Source organism: Abramis brama (assembly GCF_963993115.1).
Source record: "Abramis brama genome assembly, chromosome: 14".
In the NCBI taxonomy this organism is placed as follows: Eukaryota; Metazoa; Chordata; class Actinopteri; order Cypriniformes; family Leuciscidae; genus Abramis; species Abramis brama.
This window is the reverse complement of record NC_139976.1, coordinates 17,716,269-17,736,533: the sequence shown is the minus strand read 5'-3', so window position 1 is coordinate 17,736,533 and position 20,265 is coordinate 17,716,269. Positions and strand designations below refer to the sequence as shown.

The window sequence follows — 20,265 nt, the reverse complement described above, 5'->3', positions numbered from 1 at the left end:
CCCATTTTGCATGTTCTTCTTCATTCTCAATTGGAAAAACAAAAACAAAAATTTTCTTCAGTATCTATAAAAGCCTGTGAACTAAACCCTTCAGTAGTGTACTGTCTCCTCTCCTTTCACACTATAACCAGCAGCTGGATGGAAAATCTCTCTCCCTCCCTCCCTCTCTCTCTCTCTCTCTCTGATATGCTGAGAACAGAAGGGAGGAGTTTTCATTTAAATCCTGAACTGTTGCCTTTCACAAGGCTCAGAGAGAGCACTCTGAGTGGATCGCTGTGGATTAAAACACCTGTCTGTGGGTTCACTCGCTCCACTGGAAAGGATTTTTTTTATGGCAAATTACTGCGACTGCTTGTTTACAGAGGTGAAAAGAAAACTGAAAAGGAAGTACTGGTGAGCACTGAGAACAAGTGTTGAACTACAATGGGAAAAATAAAATGAGACGCATATCTGGACAGGACCAGGGCCAAGTATTTATTTTCTCTCTGAAAGTACAAAGGTAATGCAGTTTCAATTAAAGAAACTAATATTTTATTCCACTTTTCAGTAACTATTTTATACCACTTTTCAGTAACTATTTCCATTTTAATTGTTGAAGGAATACTTTTTTCCTGTTAACAGTGCATTTTTTTATTTCATTGAAACAATTCTGAAATAAACACATTTATTAATTTGAAAAAATAAAAACCTAAACAAATTAATATTCTAAACATTCTAAAAACACAATTTTAAATAGTTAAAAAAAAAAACAGAATACTTTTGAATCTCTAAATAATTTGAAATATTCTTAACTATATCTAGTTGTATGACAATAAAAGTCATTCAACACTTTCAAGAATTCTTCTTTTAACAATCATTTCTTGGGTATCTTCACTATCAAAGTGAGGTAAATCATTGAGTGCAGTGTGTCGGGTGAAGCATGGCTGGAAATAGTTTTTTACTTCATCTTCTGCTCACTGCCATTCTGGGACGAGCCGCTAAAGCACAGGACGAGACTTCTACTGATATGGACATCCAAACAGCCAATCAGACCTTAGATCCTTTGTTGATTTCTGTGACATCAGAGGGGTCTCCAACTTTGACCACACCTGGAGAGGTGGAGGAGGATACTGTGCCGTCCACTGGCACCCGTTGCCAGGGTTACTATGATGTGATGGGCCAGTGGGACCCTCCCTTTAATTGTAACGCAGGTATCTTCTTGTACTGTTGCGGCACCTGTTACTACCGGTTCTGCTGCCAGTTCCGTCAGCAGCGACTGGATCAGACCTCCTGCTCCAACTATGATACTCCCATTTGGGCCAACACTGGAAAACCTGTGGCCACCAACACTGAGGTGCAGCCAGACCATGAGCGGGATCGAACTCACATGATTGTGTACATCATCTGTGGTGTGGTGGCCATCATGGTCCTGGTGGGAATCTTCACCAAACTGGGGCTGGAGAAGAGCCGAGGAGGCCAGAACGATCTCAGTAACTCCAGGTGAGTAGAAATTGTATTTTTTTTTAAACAAAATATAGTGAGCTGCTCTACATCCTAAATAAAATTGTACCCCCATAAGGGACTAATATGAAATGGTCCAGTAACTACACGCTACAAAAATAGTGCTCTCTTAATTAAACAAACGGGTGACTACTCACAATTGATTCCAACAGAGCTTACCGCTAAACTTGGTTACCGCTAACCATCACAATACTATATAAAATACAAAACACACATTATGTAAAATAGTCGTTTAATACTATTTGTGTTTTTATAACTGATATTTCTTGGACATTTTCACAATTCATTCTAGGACACCTTTGTGAAAAAGAAGTAGCCAACACTTTAGCATGCTTTTAAAAAGAGTGCTTGTAATGGAGCAGCTGAAATTATATACTTTAAAAGGATATACTTAAGTGCGAAAGTAATGTTATTTACAATTAAATTTAAATTTATTATAGTTGAAAGTTATAGTTATAAATTGAAATGAAATGCAATTAGTTGAACTTAAGAGTGCTTTCTGACCCACTTAAGTAAGATGTAAGTATATCTTTAAGGCCTGGTTTCACAGACAGGGCTTAGATTAAGCCAGGATTAGATCTTAGTTCAGTTAGGAAATTTAACTAGCTTTAATAAACATGCCATAGAAAAAAACATTACTAGTGTACATCTTGAGACAAAACAATGGCACTGACATTTAAGATATGTCAGTTCAAGTTGCTTTTAGTTAAAACAGCTTATACATGCATTTTAGTCTGGGGCTAGGCTTAAAACATAATGATTTAAAATGTAGCTACTGTAAAGTAAAATTTTTAATTTGACATTCTTAAAAAGTGATTTTTTTAATAATGTGTATTAAGTGTGTTAACAACTTTAGTTGTGAAGATACAATTTTATTTCTGCAAGTTTTTAAATATATATATACTTTTAAGATTTGAAATATATGCACATTCAATGCATTTCTAGTAGTTTACTTCTTTTTCTTCTCCGCAAACAATAAATGTGAGGTTGTCTTAGATTTTGGGTTAAAGATGGTACCTTAAAGCACCATAAGAATGCTGCCGACACTAAAATCAAAGGTTCTTTATTGGCATATTGTCACGTTTTGGTTTTGTCATTGTCATGTTTCTGTGTCTTGTCATGTGATTCCTTGTTTGTCATGTGATCCTGCCATGTGTCTTGTCATTGGTCAATTGTCTGATCATTGTTCACAGGTGTCCCTTGTCTTGTAATTAGTCTGTGTATTTAAGCCCTCATGTTTGCCATGTGTCTTGGTCAAGTATTGTTTCGTGTGACCAATGTTGGTTAAGTTTATGTCCACGATGCCATGCCATGGTTTTATGTTTAATCTTTAATCTTGTTTTGTTTAAATAAATACTGTACTTGGGTTCTCTACTATACTTGCCTCCAGTGGATCTATTACACATATATGGTTCCATGATGATCCGGTAACATCCATTGGACATTTCCATTGCACAAAAGGTGTTTATAGTGGAATATTTGATTAAAATGTTCTTCACACTAAGAAAGTTCACTGAAAGGTTCTATAATGTTTCTTCTATGGCATCACTGTAAAACTCCCCTTGTGGGACCATTTTTGTGCACCTTTTTTAATAGCCTTTGTGCCAGAAGCAGACATATGTTTTTAAAATGCTGTCTAGGTAGACTGCTCACTAGGTTTTGTAACAGAGCTAAAGACTCAGAGAAGTCGGTATGTTTTTATGTTAAAAGTGCTAATTGTATGTTCGTATTATTATGTTCAGAGTGTGTTAGTAAACCAAACCAAATTTTGGTCTAGGATATTTTGGCCAGTCTTAACATCTGTATCATATACAGCAAAGTAGTGCAGGATAAAGCCAAGACTAAAGCCATTAATATGTAAGCTGCTTTTCTGAATCTAACAATCATATGTACAAGAAAAGAGTTGGAGACAATTCGCAAAGTATTGTCCTAGGGTTATTTTAATATTCATGCCATCGATGCATTAAAAAGCTAACCCCATTCAACTAGAATATTTTTCAATCTCAATTTCCTCCAAATGTCAAATCAAACCTTTTGTTCTCATCGTTCTAAATATTCAAAATCCCTTTATTAATATCAAATTACCTGTCATGAGAAATAAAACAAAATATAGACAATTTATAATTCTCTCAGGATTCTGCCGCAACTCCATTTTAGACATGAAATGACCCAATAATGCGAACAGACCTATCTAGATGAACACATGCGGAGGACGAAAAATATTCATCCGAAGATTAGCATTTTTCCGAGGTTAACACCTCTCCAAGATTTCCTACACGCTAAAAACTGCACACCAGATTAACTCTTCTTACAAGATTAAGAGTTCTCTTGAGATTAACACTCTGCTTTAAGATTAAACCAACTTCTCTACAGATTAACTCTTTTTGATGCTACTGCTGCTCTAGACATCTTACTTATAAATTTCCATTCACACCATTAAAAAGAACCACAGACAATTGCTCAGATGTTGAATTGGGCTCCTAAATAATTTCCCACTTTCATTTTCAGCCATGCCTTAAAGTGCCCCTATTATGATTTAGAGGTTCTTAATTTTGTTTTGGAGGTTTCCTACAATAGGGACAAAAACACTTTATTCATAATATATATTGCTGCATCACCTCATTTCTTACAGAGTCTGAAATGGTTCGATAAAGGATTCGGTCTCTCTAAACCTCGCTTTCCGAGAGCCTACTCTTCTCCGATTGGTCAAATAACCCAGTCTGTTGTGATTGGTCACCACTTACAGCTCATGTCAGAAATGATACGCCCATTTCCATATCTGAATTTTAGCTCTGGATCTTCCTCAGCACTTGTGATAAGAACAGCAATAATGGCATCTGTTTTACTATATCAATTCAAGACATCTATTATAAGTGCATGCAAAGTGGATGTACAGCACAGTGCAGAAAACAATAATATAGCTGTTTATAAATGCTTCTCAACATGTCGAAAACACGCACAAAACTCTTCCAGGCCTCAGCTACTACAATGTTTGAAGTAGATGCTGTTCACGGGCAGCCAATGAAGACCATTGGATGGGATTATGCCATTTTTTTTTACAAACCTACAAAGGTTTGTGCAGGAAGGAAGACTGGAATTGCTTTCATTTAGGAGATAAACTTCATTTATCGTGCAACTTTGCAGGCCTTTTACATTTATAAACAGCTATATTATACAAAAGGTATAATATTCGAAAAAGCATAATAGGGGCACTTTAATATTTGAATGTTACAGCAGTATGTCGAATTCCCTGAAAATCTCTAACCCTTAATTAATCGTGGGAAGAGGAAAGCAGTATTTATCAATCAGGCTAAACTTATACAATCTATACTTTGATCATAGTTTTGTTATGTAAGCAGAGAAATGGCCTATATTCCTATAAATGTGTATCATTGCTGAACAATGAAGGACATACTAAATCATTAGGGACAAAATAATATAGACCACACAGAGAATGTGAGTCATGATAATGTGAGACATAATGCACTGTGGATTCCAGCAGTGATACTGAAATCCATGATTCAGATCACATCTTACGCAGCTTGCCGAGACCAAAGGCAAGATTCTGAACCATACAATATCCCATCCACAGTTAAAGGAAATAATCAGCATGCTGGGCAGAGTATTCCACCATACGGGTGTCCGGAGGGGCTGAGATCTTTGAGATATCACATTTACATAATGTGAGACCTTCTGGATCAGAAGAGGGCACATCATTTTGAGTCAGACTTAACCTAAAAATCATTTCTTTAAGTATTGTAGACTAAAAAAAAGTGTGTAAAATAACCACACATTCACATTCCAATCACACCTTCACAGATCATTTGCTTAAAACTCAAGTCTCACAGTCAAGTGTAATTGCATTTTTTAATTGATTGTGGGTCTACTTGCATGCCCTCAAAGGCAATTTGGAAAACTAAGAAAAAATATTTTTCGAAATGTGTTAACAGTAATAAGTAAATTGACATATTGTCTTGTGGAGTTTTCCCTTGCCATTGTCACCTTTATCTTGTCTAATAGTTGTATGGCACTATTTTCTATACAGCTTATTTGCAGTGATATTATGAAAAGCGCTAAACAAAGGAATCTGAACTTGTATATGCAAGTCTCTGTAAAAATCTGTTTGTCTGCAGATAAATTCAGGTTTACTTTTTGAAAAATGGAAGGAGAGAAGGACAAAGTGAGAGGAGGGATCAAGCTGAATACTTCTCCTCCAGCTCCCCCTCTCCACCTTTAAACCCTTAACCTGTGTCTTTCCTGTGGCTCCAAACTGTCTGAACTCAATTGACATGAATGAGATGTGGCTGTTCGTAGCTGTGTTTGTGTGTTAATGTGTATGTACAAGTGTGTCTTTGTGTCTCTCTTATTCTGAAGACGTCTCTCTCGCATGGTTGAGTCTTAGTGGGTGTGCACTGACATTTGCGTCCTCCTGGCCCCCCCCACCTCTCTCTCATCTCCATCGTGACTTCAAGGCCCTCCTGTTCCTCTGAGGCTAAAGTGAGGGTCTATGATCTCTGACAAACTACTCATTACCGCTTTCTTTGGGCTTTTCTCTATCTCTAAATTTGCCCTCTGGGTGACATGATGATCTAATGCAAAACTTTTACAATAGAAATATCTGACCACATTTCTTGTATAAGCTGGAAAACCTCAGGGAGGGGGGTCACCTAATTTAGTGGTAGTTGTTTAGCGTAAATAAAGATAAAGAGGAAAAATTTCACAACCCTACTCCATTACACTTGAGACGAATAGATAGAGAGAGGATGACAAAAGGCCAACCAGGACAGGACCAACTACCGGAAATTGGCATTGCGAAACAGGCATACATTTCTAATGCTTTGGCAATGTAACGTTTTTACCATGTCAATAAAACTGTCTAAAAGAAAGAGTAAAAATGTTTTTACCAAAGTAAGAAATATCACTATGAATAATTCCCTAAACTTCTGCTGCAAGTATAATAGAAATAGTGTGCAAATTATTTCACATTAAACTGCACATTAAGTAAATGACATGAGGGGCTATTGGGATGGCACAATGTGAATTTGACTAATTGGTTTTCTGCGGGTTACACATTATAAGAGTAATTCAGTTATACATAGCATTAAGCGAGGCGAAGCTGTTCCTCCCGCAATATAATTAGATATGGCATTCTAAGAATAATTGCTGATAAAATCACTCAACACAGATCCAAAGATACAGAACCCTGTTCAGGATAAAACACCGCGGCACAGAGGAAATGTGACAGGGCCGCATGTACAAGCTCTCATTGGAATGACTGCGCTGCAACCGGTTATATTACTACACTAAATTATGTAGTAATGATTATTACAATTAAGTGAGACAACCATACTAATTATTCATTTGAATCAAAAAGACTTTGTTCTGTAATTTGTGTTAGTTCAGCTCTTTATTAAAAGGGTGAACCTCTTTAGGCTCCCATTGTTTTGTACTGTGTATGCCAAAGAATTGAAATAAAGCCAAACAAATTTCAGTTCTTACACATAAGGCCAGATTCACTAACAGCTTGCAGCAACGCAAACCCTCTTTTGGCGTTAAAAAATACTGTCAGGATTTACTAAAGACACACAGTGAGCTGAGGCGTGGACAGGGTTATTTTGTGGCTGACCTTATTTCATATGCATTTGTAGGAGTTTCCCTTCAAGACACAAAATTTATGGGATGAGAGTACTAAGGTTTGCGCTAGTCAATTTACTGGTATTTGTGGAATTATTTAATACCCAAAAACGCCTGTCTTAACCCATTTTGTGCCTGTGTTGTTAGTACTGTAGATCACCTAATTATTAGCAGTTCTACCAGACAGACTTGGGAGGCAAAATTACGTAACAAGCATTAATTTATTAACAGCCCAGCAAGCAAGTATTGTGTTATGAAGTTCTTTGGCGTAGGCCCCATCCGTAGCTCGCGATCAGAGGGTAACGGAATCTGCATTTCCTGCCTGAAGACGAAGGCAGGGGCGCCGCCGACCCCCTGGGAGGTATGGGCAGGGACCATCCTGGTGGTGGTGGGGAGGATGGAGGTGAATGTTGGCGTCAGCATCTGCGAACTCAGACATGTGCAAGTACCAATCTTTTATACTACAAGTAATAGAACACGATTGGTTAGATGCGAAGGTAATAAGTGACGTAACAATTGAGTTTTCCTGGCAGAACTTACGCTAGAGCTTTCATTTCTGCTTGTTTGCAACGCTATGCTAATTTTCTCTTGGTAGATTACGTTGGTCATTATGGAATTGATCCTGTCTTCTTTAATTTGCATGTCGTCATTAGATTAAGTGCAGAACTTTCCACTCCCATCTGCACTTTTATGGAAATTGAGCGTCAGCGTCAGTTCTAGCAGGCCAGGTAGTCAAGACGCTGCTAATGCTGTTTGCTAACAACACTGTCCCGTCAGCTGATCTGCTCCAGCTGAGCTGCATTAGCTCGTTAACTCCCCTCGCTGCTCAATGGCCAAGCTCAAACAAGGCGCCCTATTTAAAGCACATCCAGTTTGCTCATACATGCTTGCTGCTCGCTTCTGCTGCCCGCCACCTCCCCAGCTCCTCCTTATGCATAACGTGGCATTTGCTTATGTCATGTTGCCTGCTCTGTTCACAGGGGGGGGTATTTTAGCTCTCACAGTCCTAAACTGTGTGAGTGTTCCCTAATGCTGCTGCTGTCCTCTGACTCTCTGCTATTTCATGGTGCTCATGAAAGGTCAGAGGACTCCCTGAACAGAGCCATACCGCCAAATTTCAATTCAGGAACATCAACTTGTTTGCAATCTATTCAATAAAAATTCTTTAATTTTTATTGTCTGTGTTCTTGACTTAATGGACCTGACAGAATTGCACTCTCACACTAATTTGCCCTGTTTAGTAAATCTGGCCTATAGTGTAGTATGAGTTAAGTAGAAAAATAAACCTTTTACACATTATTATTTGCCTTACAACCACTATCTGCCCTTCAAATAGCACATAAATGTCCATACCAGCTAGTTGTTGGCTTCTTTACAAAGCAAACCCTGAGGCAGTTTGTAAGAAGAAAATGCACCATTATCTGCAATAGGAACAGAATGATGATTTAGTGACTGAGGCTACGTCTACATAAATATAAATTCGACAGTCTCAGTGTAGACGGAAGGCCAAAACGGAGAGAAAAATATGCGTTTTCAAAAGAAAACCTATTAGTGTGGACAAGGCCTGAGAGAGACAGAGGATGATACAAATTGGCCCTATTGTGATTGAACCATCATGTCAGATAGCACTGCTTCTGACCCAGCATGGTCGACTGCCAGAACTGAACCCCTCAGGAAGGACTCAGTGGCGCTATCCCAGGATGCCCTTTTTATCAGATCTCCTACACTGTTTACGAGACACTGGCCCATACTTTTATTCTAAACATACTAGTCTGTGTTGTGGGACAAATAAATGTGTGTCACTCTCTGCAACTCATATTCAGTGTGTGAGTGAGACATCATGGCAGCGGGAGTCAGGATTGAGTCTGTATGCACCGAGGCAAAGGGTGAAAGCCCAGCAGGACGTCTATCAAAGCTGGAGGCAATGACTTTAGACGTCTGAGCATTAGCATGGAACATCCTAAAAATCACCCTCAATGAGGACAATCATGTCGACATGAAAGAAAACCACCACCAAAAGATTTTAAGTTGTTATCCCCTTAACAACATGAAAGCTCTAGCTGGTAAACACACAGCATTTGTCATATTCTCTTTATAAGAGAGACAGATAATAAGAAAAATCTAGAAAGGAAGCCTCACATACTGATTAACAGGCAAACAGACAATATCTCAAAAGTCCCTTCAGAAGTCTATCTCAGAAGATGAGTCAGTTCACTTGACAGCCATCTTGGTAAAACCACAGGTCAGCCATTTTTTATGTATGCAATACACAAACAATTATGGCACCAATTTTTCCTTTCAGCTATTCTTTTTTTTTTTTTTTTTTACGCAGTATAGGCATATAAATGGGATGGGAAAAGAATGGGTAAAGGACAAAATCTCCAAAATGTTTGTCAAAATTTTGTTTCAGTAATATTTTTTTATTTAATTATCAAATATATTTTATCAACAAACAAATGAACAAATAGTATTAATTATAATAATTTTAAGCTGTTATCCTATTTAAGTTGTATTATTATTAGTATTTCTACAGATCCCCCAAACAAACAAACAAATTAATCCGCTTTAGGTTGAATAATAATAATATATATAATTGTATATAATACATAATTATATATTATAATATATATAGTTGTTATCGAAATTATTCAACCTCCATTGCAAATCAGGTTTATTAGCAAAGTTTAGACTTTCAGCTGTTTACAATGAACAAATCAAACAAAAGTAATTAAAATAGCTCAACACAACAAATGTTTCAAGTGGTTTCCCCAAATTCAACTGAAAATGCAACTTTTAATGACTTTTGCAGTCTAAAAAAAATTATTATTCAACCCCCTGAATAGAATCCCTCACAACAGCACAGAACTCCAAGACATACACCACTACTGACAAAAGCACAAGAAAAGTGCTCAAATCATAAGCCACAGAAGTATTGGGATTCTGTTCTGTGAAGCAATGAAACAAAACTGGATCTTTCCGGCCCTATGGATCACATCTGGAGGAAGAATGAAGCAAATGCTGAAAAGGACACTCTGCCTACTGTTAAGCATGGTTGTGACTTGGTGATGCTCTGGGGCTGCTTTGCATCCTCTGACACTGGAAACCTGCAGCATGTGGAAGGCAAGATGGATTCATTGAAGTATCAGGAAATCCTAGGAGAAAACGTCATGCCGTCAGTGAGGAAGCTGAAGCTTGGGCGTCATTGAACCTTCCAACAGGACAATGATCCCAAGCAAACCTCAAATTCCACCAAGGCTTGGTTGCAGAAGAAGTCCTGGAAGATTCTACAGTCTACAGTGGCCATCACAGTCACCTGACTTGAACCCCATAGAAAATCTCTGGTGGGATTTGAAGAAGGTGGCTGCAGAATGCAAACCCAAGAATATTTCTGAACTGGAGGCCATTGCTCATGAGGAATGGGCTAAGATTCCCCAGAAACGCTGCCAGAAGCTGTTTCTGGTTATACATCTCGTTTGCAGCAGGTCATAACAGCAAAAGGGTGTTCACCTAAGTACTAAAGATGCTTGCCATGAAGGGGTTGAATAATTCTGAGACTGCAGAAGTCATTAAACGGTGCATTTTCAGTTGAATTTTGGGAAACCACTTGAAATATTTGTTGTGTTGAGCTATTTCAATTACTTTTGTTTGATTTGTTCATTGCAAACAGATGAAAGTCTGTAAATTTTGCCAATAAACCTGATATGCAATGGGGGATTACAACTGCGATGAACACAAAACTTTTGCAAGCGAATGCAAAAACACTGAAATATACATTTTCCTCACCTCTTATATTTTTTCCCATTTTTTCCTCTTAGGGGTTCTGTATATTTCAAATGATACATTTATTTACTAACAGCAATGGTGTCATATTTCGCTTCCATAGCTTAAACAAATTCAGTAAATGTGCATATAGAAAAAGCAAACTTGTGATCAGTTCTTAAAAGAGAGAACTTCAAATCCTACAGCTGCCATATTGAGCATTACCATTTCTCACATTAACTCATATTCCATATTTTTCCTTTATACTGCATCTGAGTCCTCCCAAAAAGACCAAAAATGCTCAGGCACCCATATCATGGACAAATTGGAAAAGGGGGACAGCTGTCCAGCATTGTCCTACCCAATGACTGATACATGTGAGCTCCCAAGAGAGACCTAGAACAAACAGATGATGTTTATCTTCTAGTTTGAGTTGAGTTTTACTCTCCTCAAGAGAATTCCAAAAACACTAGGATGGGATGCAAACGGAGATGGCACAGGAACGGCTGCTCCCATCCAATTGCACTGCTATCTGTTTCCCAGCTCCACTGCAAATGCTTTTTCTGTCTTCCCTGGAAGAAGTCATCACCAGGGTGACTATATTCTCATGCCTTTCTGATGTGTTGTTTTTCTTAGGCCGTGATGGCCTACTGCCACTGGCATCGGCCGGCCAAAGGCCAGTGCGCTTGTGCTTGACAATCACATTAGATCTCATCACAGTCTTGTTGGTTAAAGGGTGTTGGACAGAATTAGAGAGCTCACTAGGGATGCAAGTGGAGGCCGTAGGAAATAGAACAATAATGGAGGGTCAAGGATTTGAAGAACACAGCACCCAAGAGGACACAGGGATGCAGGAAAGGGTTCGGGAACTCTAGGGCAAAGCCAACATAACTGCAGTCCTGTGAATGGCAAGAGTTGTTAACTGCTTAGACATATTTATTGTTTAATGTGACTAGTGTAATGGATTTAAAGTGCATCCAGTGTGTAGAGAGAACATATTGAGTGTGAATTCATTGACTGCCTGCTACACAAACCGTCTGTTGACTGCCAGCAGATGCTAAATGACAGTATTGATAAAATATGACAATATGCTGATTGTCAGCCTCGGGACTCACAGCTCCAAACCACTAATGTTATACTGATATTGCCCTGCCATAGCTACAGATCTTTACCCTTACTTTTTCAGCAAAACAGGGAAGGGATGTGGTTTTTATGGACAGGACTGCTCTGATTAAATGCCCTATGACAATATGTCGGCAAAATGAGATCCAATCATTTTCTGATCTCACCTTTTATATGAGATTAGAACATAAACCACAAAATTTAATATTTATGTCAGACTGATTGGTGCAGATGGTAGCGCACTTTTCCATGACACAAATATGCACTGTTGGCTCAAGGGAACTCGGGTTTGACTCCAGCCGGAGTCATGTTTTGATCTTTTTGTCCTATCTCTCCCCCCTACTTTCCTGTTACTCTACACTGTCCAATGAGAATTTTTTAATAAAATAATATTTCTTTCAGTGGAGGGGCTCACAGATTAAATTAGTATAAATACATGACTGTTCAAAAGTTTGAGGTCAGAAAGATTATGTTTTACGAAAGAAAATAAACAAAAAATTAAGCAAGGACATTAAATTGATCAAAAGTGACAGTAAAGACTTTTTCATTGTTGTAAAAAATTATATTTCAAATAAATGCTATTCTTTTAAACTTTACATTCATCAAAGAATCGTGAAAAAAAAGTATCACAAGTCCAAAAAAATATTAAGCAGCTCAGCAACATTGATAATAATAATAAATGTTTCTTGAGCACCAAATCAGCATATTAGAATGATTTCTGAAGGATCATGTGACACCGAAGACGGGAGTAAATCACATTTTAATCATATTCACAGGAATAAATCATATTTTAAAATATATTAAAACAATTATTTTAAATGATAATTTCACAATATTACTGTTTTACTGTATTTTTTGATCAAATAAATGCAGCCTTGGTGAGTGTTTAAGATACACTGACCCCAAACCCTTGAATTGTAGTGCATTTATAAATTTAAAAATAGAATTTGAATTGTACTTCCTAAAATTCAATTGGGAATTCTAGTTCCTGTCACCTCAAATCAAATATAAGAATTCAACGGTAAATATAAACGCATTCTTGATTCAATCCTGAATGACATCCCTGTTGTCATCTAATGTTTGGGTAAATGATTACTCTTGTCTCCTCACAGGACTCTGCAGGAGTTGCTGAAGCAGCCAGGAGGGGAGGTGAGTCCTGTGGATGGACCATTGAGCAGCACCACATCTGTCGGTGCAAATGGCATCTCTGCCAGGATGCTTCGCAGCCGCAGCGGTGAGATCACTTACTCTGCTGTTCTCCCTACATGCAAAAAAAACAAAACAAAAAAACAAAAAAACAAAACACTGCTATAGATTCTGCATTTATGGATGCATCACTTTTGTACATGTCTGCTCGCACAGCTTCCCAACGGGGCTCACTTCCCAAGAGTATTGCATGACAACGTACACTGTGAATCACTGGCTTACAGCTGCTCACTTTCTGTTCTTGCTGATAGCAAAAAACAACAAATGTTTATTTATTTGTTTGTTTATTGTTTAACGCCAGCTACCTTGGCTATATTCATGATGTGAAAAAAGTGAAAGACAAGTAAAAAAGAAAAAGTTAAGTAAAAAAATATAAAAGGTTTATCTTTAAGAGAAAGTTTATCTTTGATAAAGATTCTAAAACTAAATCTGGTCTTCATTCTTCATACTTCGTTAAAAGTCTTTTCAGAGTCAACTGAAAAGAGTTCAAGCCATCACAGTCGATCAAAATATGCTTCAGCGATAAAAAGAAACAAAAAAAAACACAAAAAAAAATCCATTTTAAATAATTAAATAAGTGCATGAGTTTCCTCATATACAATCAATGGCTCGTAACCAAATGGTTTGAATGTTGCAATGTCGTGCAAACAAATCTTTGAGCTATCACAATTATGCCCTCAGTTTGAGCAAATCACATCTTATAAGGATATATAGTAAACCCAAAAATAAAAATTCTGACATGTACCCTGATATCGTTCCATTCCTTTCTTTCTTCCATGGACAGCATTGGGCCCCACTGACTTTCAAAAGCTCAAACATTAAAATAAATAAATAAATAAGATAAAAAATATATGAACATATATGTTTGTATATACACAATCTTTTTAATGGCTGATGAAAATTCAGCTTTGCCATTAAAATAAATAAATAGCATTATATTTTGTAATATTGCATTATAATATATATATATATATATATACTGTATATATATATATATATATATATATATATATATATATAAAGAGAGAGAGAGAGAGAGAGAGAGAGAGAGAGAGAGAGAGAGAGAGAGAGAGAGAGAGTATATTACAGTAAAAAAATACTGCAATACAATGATTTATTCACAATTTCATTCATTAATCTTCAAATACTTCAATCAGAATTATTTAGTAACGGGCATAAAATACTTTTATTGAGATTCACCCTCACCCTCATAAGAGTGAATGTTCCCGGGTGTGCATCTTGCCACTTGTGAGTTTGATCTAGATAAAGTGCCTCTCTCTCTCTCTCTGGTTATCCTTGGTTTTCTCCCCCATAATTTCCATTTCTCCTCAAGAGCCAGAGGAAAATAAATCTAGAACCTCCTTTTCTTACTCATCTTTAAACACAAGCGAGGTCGATTGCACTGGGTGGATTTACACGGGCGTAAGACACAGCGGGTTTCAGACCGACAGTTGATGTGGGGTTTATGCTGATATCCAGCGTCTGTGCCAGGCTTAAGCGGCACACTTTCCTCTGCTCTTTATGAAAGGGATTTAAGTTTCGCTCCATGGTGCTTAGAGGTTTTAGCGATGTGACTGTACACATCTCACTGCGTACTTTCTGCGTTCTCAGTAATAGTGTGAAGATTATAGTGCTTGTGCTGTTTTTGGTCTTGATCTGGGAAGGTGACATTTAATGTCACGGTCAAAAGACATGTCTTCGCGTTGGCTTTTATCTGGGGTTAAATTGGGAACATTACACGGCCACAGTGCCTGGAAAAATAAGTGTGATAAGCACTAGATGGTTCAAGGGCCTGAGGCTGTGTAATCACAAGATGTCTGGAAAGAGATGTTGGATATTGTGGCTCCAATAGCATTATGTTGTGTATGAGCTAAAGCTGAAGCAACAGCCCCTTTCATTTACAGTCAACATGAAATCAAAATCAACCTTATTTACTTAACTGAAGCTGAAATTCATGGCCCTATAGAGAACAATTCATCAGAGGATGAAAAAAAAAAAAGACAAGTAAAACTTGCTATAATATCGATAAGAACCAAACAGTTGATGGACGCCATTGACTTCCATTTTTTTTTCCTACTATGGAAGTCAATGGGGTCCATCAACTGTTTGGTTACTGACATTCTTCAAAATATCTTCTTTTGTGTTCAGCAGAAGAAAGAAATTCATACAGGTTTGGAACAACTTGAGGGTGAGTATTTCATTCAGGTCAGAGACAGGTCTTTCAGACAGAATTTTCATTTTTGGGTGAACCCAAGAGTGTATCATATGCTTTCAATGTTTTCTTCGCATTTTTTTCCCCTCTTCATGCTCTATCGTACCAAGATGCCCAAAGACACAAATATTGTATTTTCTGTCATTTTGCAAGAATATTCTGGCATAGGTAAAACACATCCATCCCATTTTCACCTTTGAAAAAAATAAAAACTTAAATAACAGGCATGAAGTCTAAATCTCAAGCCTATCTACAGTGAGCAGAGGTTAATATCAGGCATCAGAAAGTGTGTTTATATGAGCACATGTGCTATGGCATGACAGTGTCATACAACACAAAGACGAACGGTCCAATTTTAGACTTCCCCTTATGCAGTCCGCTCTTTAATTCTCTGCCTCTGGCATTTCAGGCTTTGTTTTTATATGCCACTACACACACACACACACGCGGAGTATGTGTCACAAGGAGACATACCTCACACTAAAGCATCACAGACGTCTACATTGCTTCAGGGCTAAGAACATACACAACAGGCCTTCAGTGGGAAATGGTGGCACTCCAGTGAAGAGCGTGAACAATGACGCACAAATGCACAGATGCACCCCGTCCCATATTAGTGCATCTCTGCTGCACATTCTCAATCCCCCATTCAATTCACATTGCCATCCCCAAATATGACAGGCAGGATGTTTACCTTTGAGTTTATATGGGCTTGAGAAGTCACTTTTGGGATCTCACTTTGTTTTGAGTTATACATTAGTCTGTCCCTGAAGCCAAAAAACCTCAGCTAAATGGTAACTCAGTTCACTTCATAACATTAACACAGTCGTAACATGGATGCTTTTGGAAAAATAGGATAGTTAGAGGGATGGAATGGGCTTCACCGAGACTTAATAATTTGCATTTTTTTTTTTGATATATATATTTTTTAAATATAATATTTTTTACATGTTTATTTTATGATATTATGTCGTATTAACAATATTTATTTATTTTAGCACAGGCCTACTTGATTTAACTGCATGTATTTTACACTGTAAAAAATGTTCGTAATTTTAACAGTAAAAAACTGTAAAAAAGCAACAGAAAAAAAATGTTAATTCCTTAACGGTATGTACCCTTACTATATACAGTGAAAAACTGTAATAGCTCTTACGGGACATTTCATGTAATTTTACATTAATATACTGTTAAATGTACGGATTTTGGAAGTACACTGTAAAAAAAAAACTTACCGTTGCATTTACCGTACCTTACCGTAAAAAATACGGTAGCAAATGTTTACTAATTTTACAAAGTTTTACATCATCGAACTAAAAATTACGGTGAAAAACTGGCAGCTGGTTGCCAGTACTTTACCGTAAAAAATACGGTATAAATATTTATGTTTTACGGCATTGAACTAAAGTTTACGGTAAAAAACTGGCAGGCGATTTACCGTAAAAAATATGGTAGTAATATTTTAGGTTTTACGGCAGTGATCTAAATATTACGGAAAAAAACTGGCAGCTGTGGTTGCCAGTACTTTACCGTAAAAAATACGGTAGAATTTTTTTTGCTTTTACGGCACTGAACTAAAGTTTACGGTAAAAAACTAGCAGCTTGCAAGTGCTTTACCGTAAAAAATACGGTAGTAATATTTTAGGTTTTATGGCATTGAACATTGAACTGAACTTTTATATAAAAAATAAAAACCTGCCAGCTGTGGTTTCCTGTAATCTAATTATTGAGAATTACCAGAGGTTCAGACGTTGATGTTTTATTGAAAATAATAAAGTTTGAAGTTACCATTATGGAGATGAGTGTTTGCTTTAGTTGGGCTCTTGACCCTTGACTTTTTAACTTTAGATTTACTCTGACTGCCTTAACTGTGTGGTAACAGTTACACAAACAATAACACAAACGTTATGCATGAAAATCAGAGAGAAAATGTGACCAGGTGATGATGGCAGGTTAATGATGACATAATCGTCATATTGTGGCCTGATTCACTGATCTCATAAAGAGTCTTATCTCTCACTTTATGAGCAAAGTGATCATATTAATTATAATATTAAAAATAAATATTTCATATTATTGAGTATAATATCTCTGTAAGCCAGCAGCGAGCAACAGATAATCTGAAGAACTTTAAAAATACATGGTGTAGAAAAAAGGTTTTGAACTACTGCTCGATTGAAACCAACACAGACATCAAGATTCAGCGTATGAATCTCAACTACGGTGACAATCAACACAATAATCAGATAAAACTCTGAACATCACAAAACAAGCTACTAAAAAGCTGCAACAAAAACAACATCAAAAATAAAAGCAGATATAATAATAAAAGAAAATACTAAGGCAATTCAGCATAATGTATTCCTGCTGCAATGCATGCTGGGAGATACTGATGAGTTTTGATTGGAGGCTCCATCAAGTGCAACTTATTAACTTATATCATCACCATTGTTGAGATTCATACGCTGACTCTTGATGTGTGTCTGAAAGATACAGCAGTTCAAACCTTTATTGTACACAATGTTTTAAAAATTCTTCTGATTATCACAGCAATGATGGAACACATGCTGTAGAATCATAGGGCTACTACAATCAATAATGTAAAATTAATAACACATATAATCAAAGATAAGACTCTATAAGAGCTCAGTGAATCAAACGTGGTGATTGCCATCACTGATACACAACCAACATCACATGATTCATTTTCTCTCTGATTTCCTAGCCATAATCAACATGTCTTATAAACACAGAGTTACAGCAGGCAGAGAAAAACTAATGTCAGAAAGTCAAGGGTCAAGAGCCCAACTAAAGCAGTCACTGATCTCCATCATGGTGACTTCAAATGAAACAATAAATCATCAACATCTAAACCTCTGTTAATTCTCAAACAGAACTGTAGACGTCTGACAGAAATAAAGTCAGTCTGGTTAGTAATAAGTGAAGCTGGTAATGCTGTTTGTGGAGTTGTTTAATCCTCCTCTGCCGAGATCTTCACAGATTTAATGTTTTTTTATCTTCAGTTGATTTCATCTAAGGCTGTGGCTGAAGTCAGTTGTAGTTCTTGTGTTTCTGCTCGTCTCTTTTTTCTGTTCCTGTTGTTTCTCTAAATGGACATTCCCAGAATTCCCTGTGTGACACTTCACATTTGATGCTATTTCATTTAAATAATTATGTTTCTTCTTGGTTTTTGTTATCAGTTTTATACATTTGGGGTTTATATTACATCATATATTGTTTAATGAATGTTTATGGCATTATTTGGAGTCATGTGTGTGTCACCATGATGGTGTTTTGTGTTTGTGTGTATGACACTGTGCACCTTCTAAATATTAACATGTGCCTCAGTTTGTGGAAAACTAATGGTATACAGTACTTAAATCATCGTGTGCTTTTCTTTTTTACCACTTGTGTTATTATGATGGTTATCAGTTTATTACAAAGATATAAAGCAGATTTGAATACTTTAGTGAAATTTAATGATAACATTAATCGGTTTATGTAATATAACGGTTGTCTCGTGAAAACTAAAAGGTTCCTACTGTATTTTTTATGGTAAAGTACTGGGAACCACAGCTGATGTTTTTTTTACCACACATTTAAATCCTGCTGAAGGTTTTTTTTTTATTTTTTATTTTTTTAAAGTAAGGTTGCTACCATTTTTTTTACGGTAAAATACTGGCAACCAAGCTGACGTTTTTTACCGTAAATTTCACAGGGTTTTTTTTACATTGTGTTTTTTTGCCCGTAAATTTAAATCCCATAAAACATAAAAGGTTGCTACCTTATTTTTTACGTTAAAATACTGGCAACCACAGCTGCCACAGTTTTTTTTTAACAGTGTATCTATTAATCTTTACATTTAGCAATTTATTTATATACATTGTGCTGCCTTGCAATCTAAAAACATCCAAGCTTATTTCTAAAATATTAAAGTATAGTGAAAATTATGCAGATAGTGGAGGATTCTTCACTGTGGGTTGTAGTCAAGTTTTATTTATTATAAAATGTATTTACATTTTGAATTAGGCCTACCTTTTATTTTTACAATTTCAGTTTTCATTTTTTTCATATTTTTAACTTGTTATATGCAATCAAAGTCACAGATTTAAATATATTTGTTATTAAATCTCATTCTGAATCATTGTATTGTTTTCAGCTTTTTACGACAGTCAATCGCTGTTTGCGGATACAAATAAAATAAAATGGAAATAAAAACAAAATTCTCTGTGACTTCTCTTATAATGACCTGCACGTAGCAATAAAGACGCTAGGGCGCTTTTTGCCCAAAAGTCTTGGTCATGCAGTATTTAAGAGAACGGGTTGGAAAAATGAGTCTCTTAATTGTCTCCTAGGGCTCTGGCGGATCATTAACCAATCGCATAGCAGATGGGAATTTTAAAGACTCAGTTGTCGACCCTCTTTACGCGCGACCCTCATTTTTGCTAACTTTGATAGCGATGCCATGCAAATTGATAGAACATAATTTATGAATCATAAGCCGCCAAATTGGCTAGTGTGGTGATATGTGTTACCCGCCACAGTAGATTTGAACCCGCATTTGGTGGGTTGCCAGGTGTTAATTTTAAACCCTGTATACACTATGAATTTGTCATTTTTAGTAGTTTTTTGTATTTCTAATTAGCTTTCATTTATTTAGAATTGAATTTAGTTTAGTAATTTTAGTACTTCAACTTCAACTTATATTTCAATTAGTTGCAACACTTCTAATTTTAGTTTTTCATTTAATATTTACATTTTATTTTATTTCAATTAACATTTTTTTTTAAAACATTTTTAGTTAACAATAACAACACTGGCTATTTAAAAAA

At 36.5% G+C, this 20,265-nt stretch overlaps 1 protein-coding gene across 1 annotated transcript in view; it reads left to right on the top strand.

Moving 5' to 3' along the window:
- Positions 1-244: 244 nt before the first annotated feature.
- shisa8b (shisa family member 8b) overlaps positions 245-20,265 on the top strand; it is a 30,907-nt gene continuing 10,886 nt past the window's right edge. The window contains exons 1-2 of the mRNA XM_084135145.1: positions 245-1,479; positions 13,128-13,249. Of these exons, the coding sequence (XP_083991271.1) occupies positions 920-1,479; positions 13,128-13,249 (682 nt within the window). The 5' untranslated portion in view covers positions 245-919. The remainder of the gene's footprint in view (positions 1,480-13,127; positions 13,250-20,265) is intronic.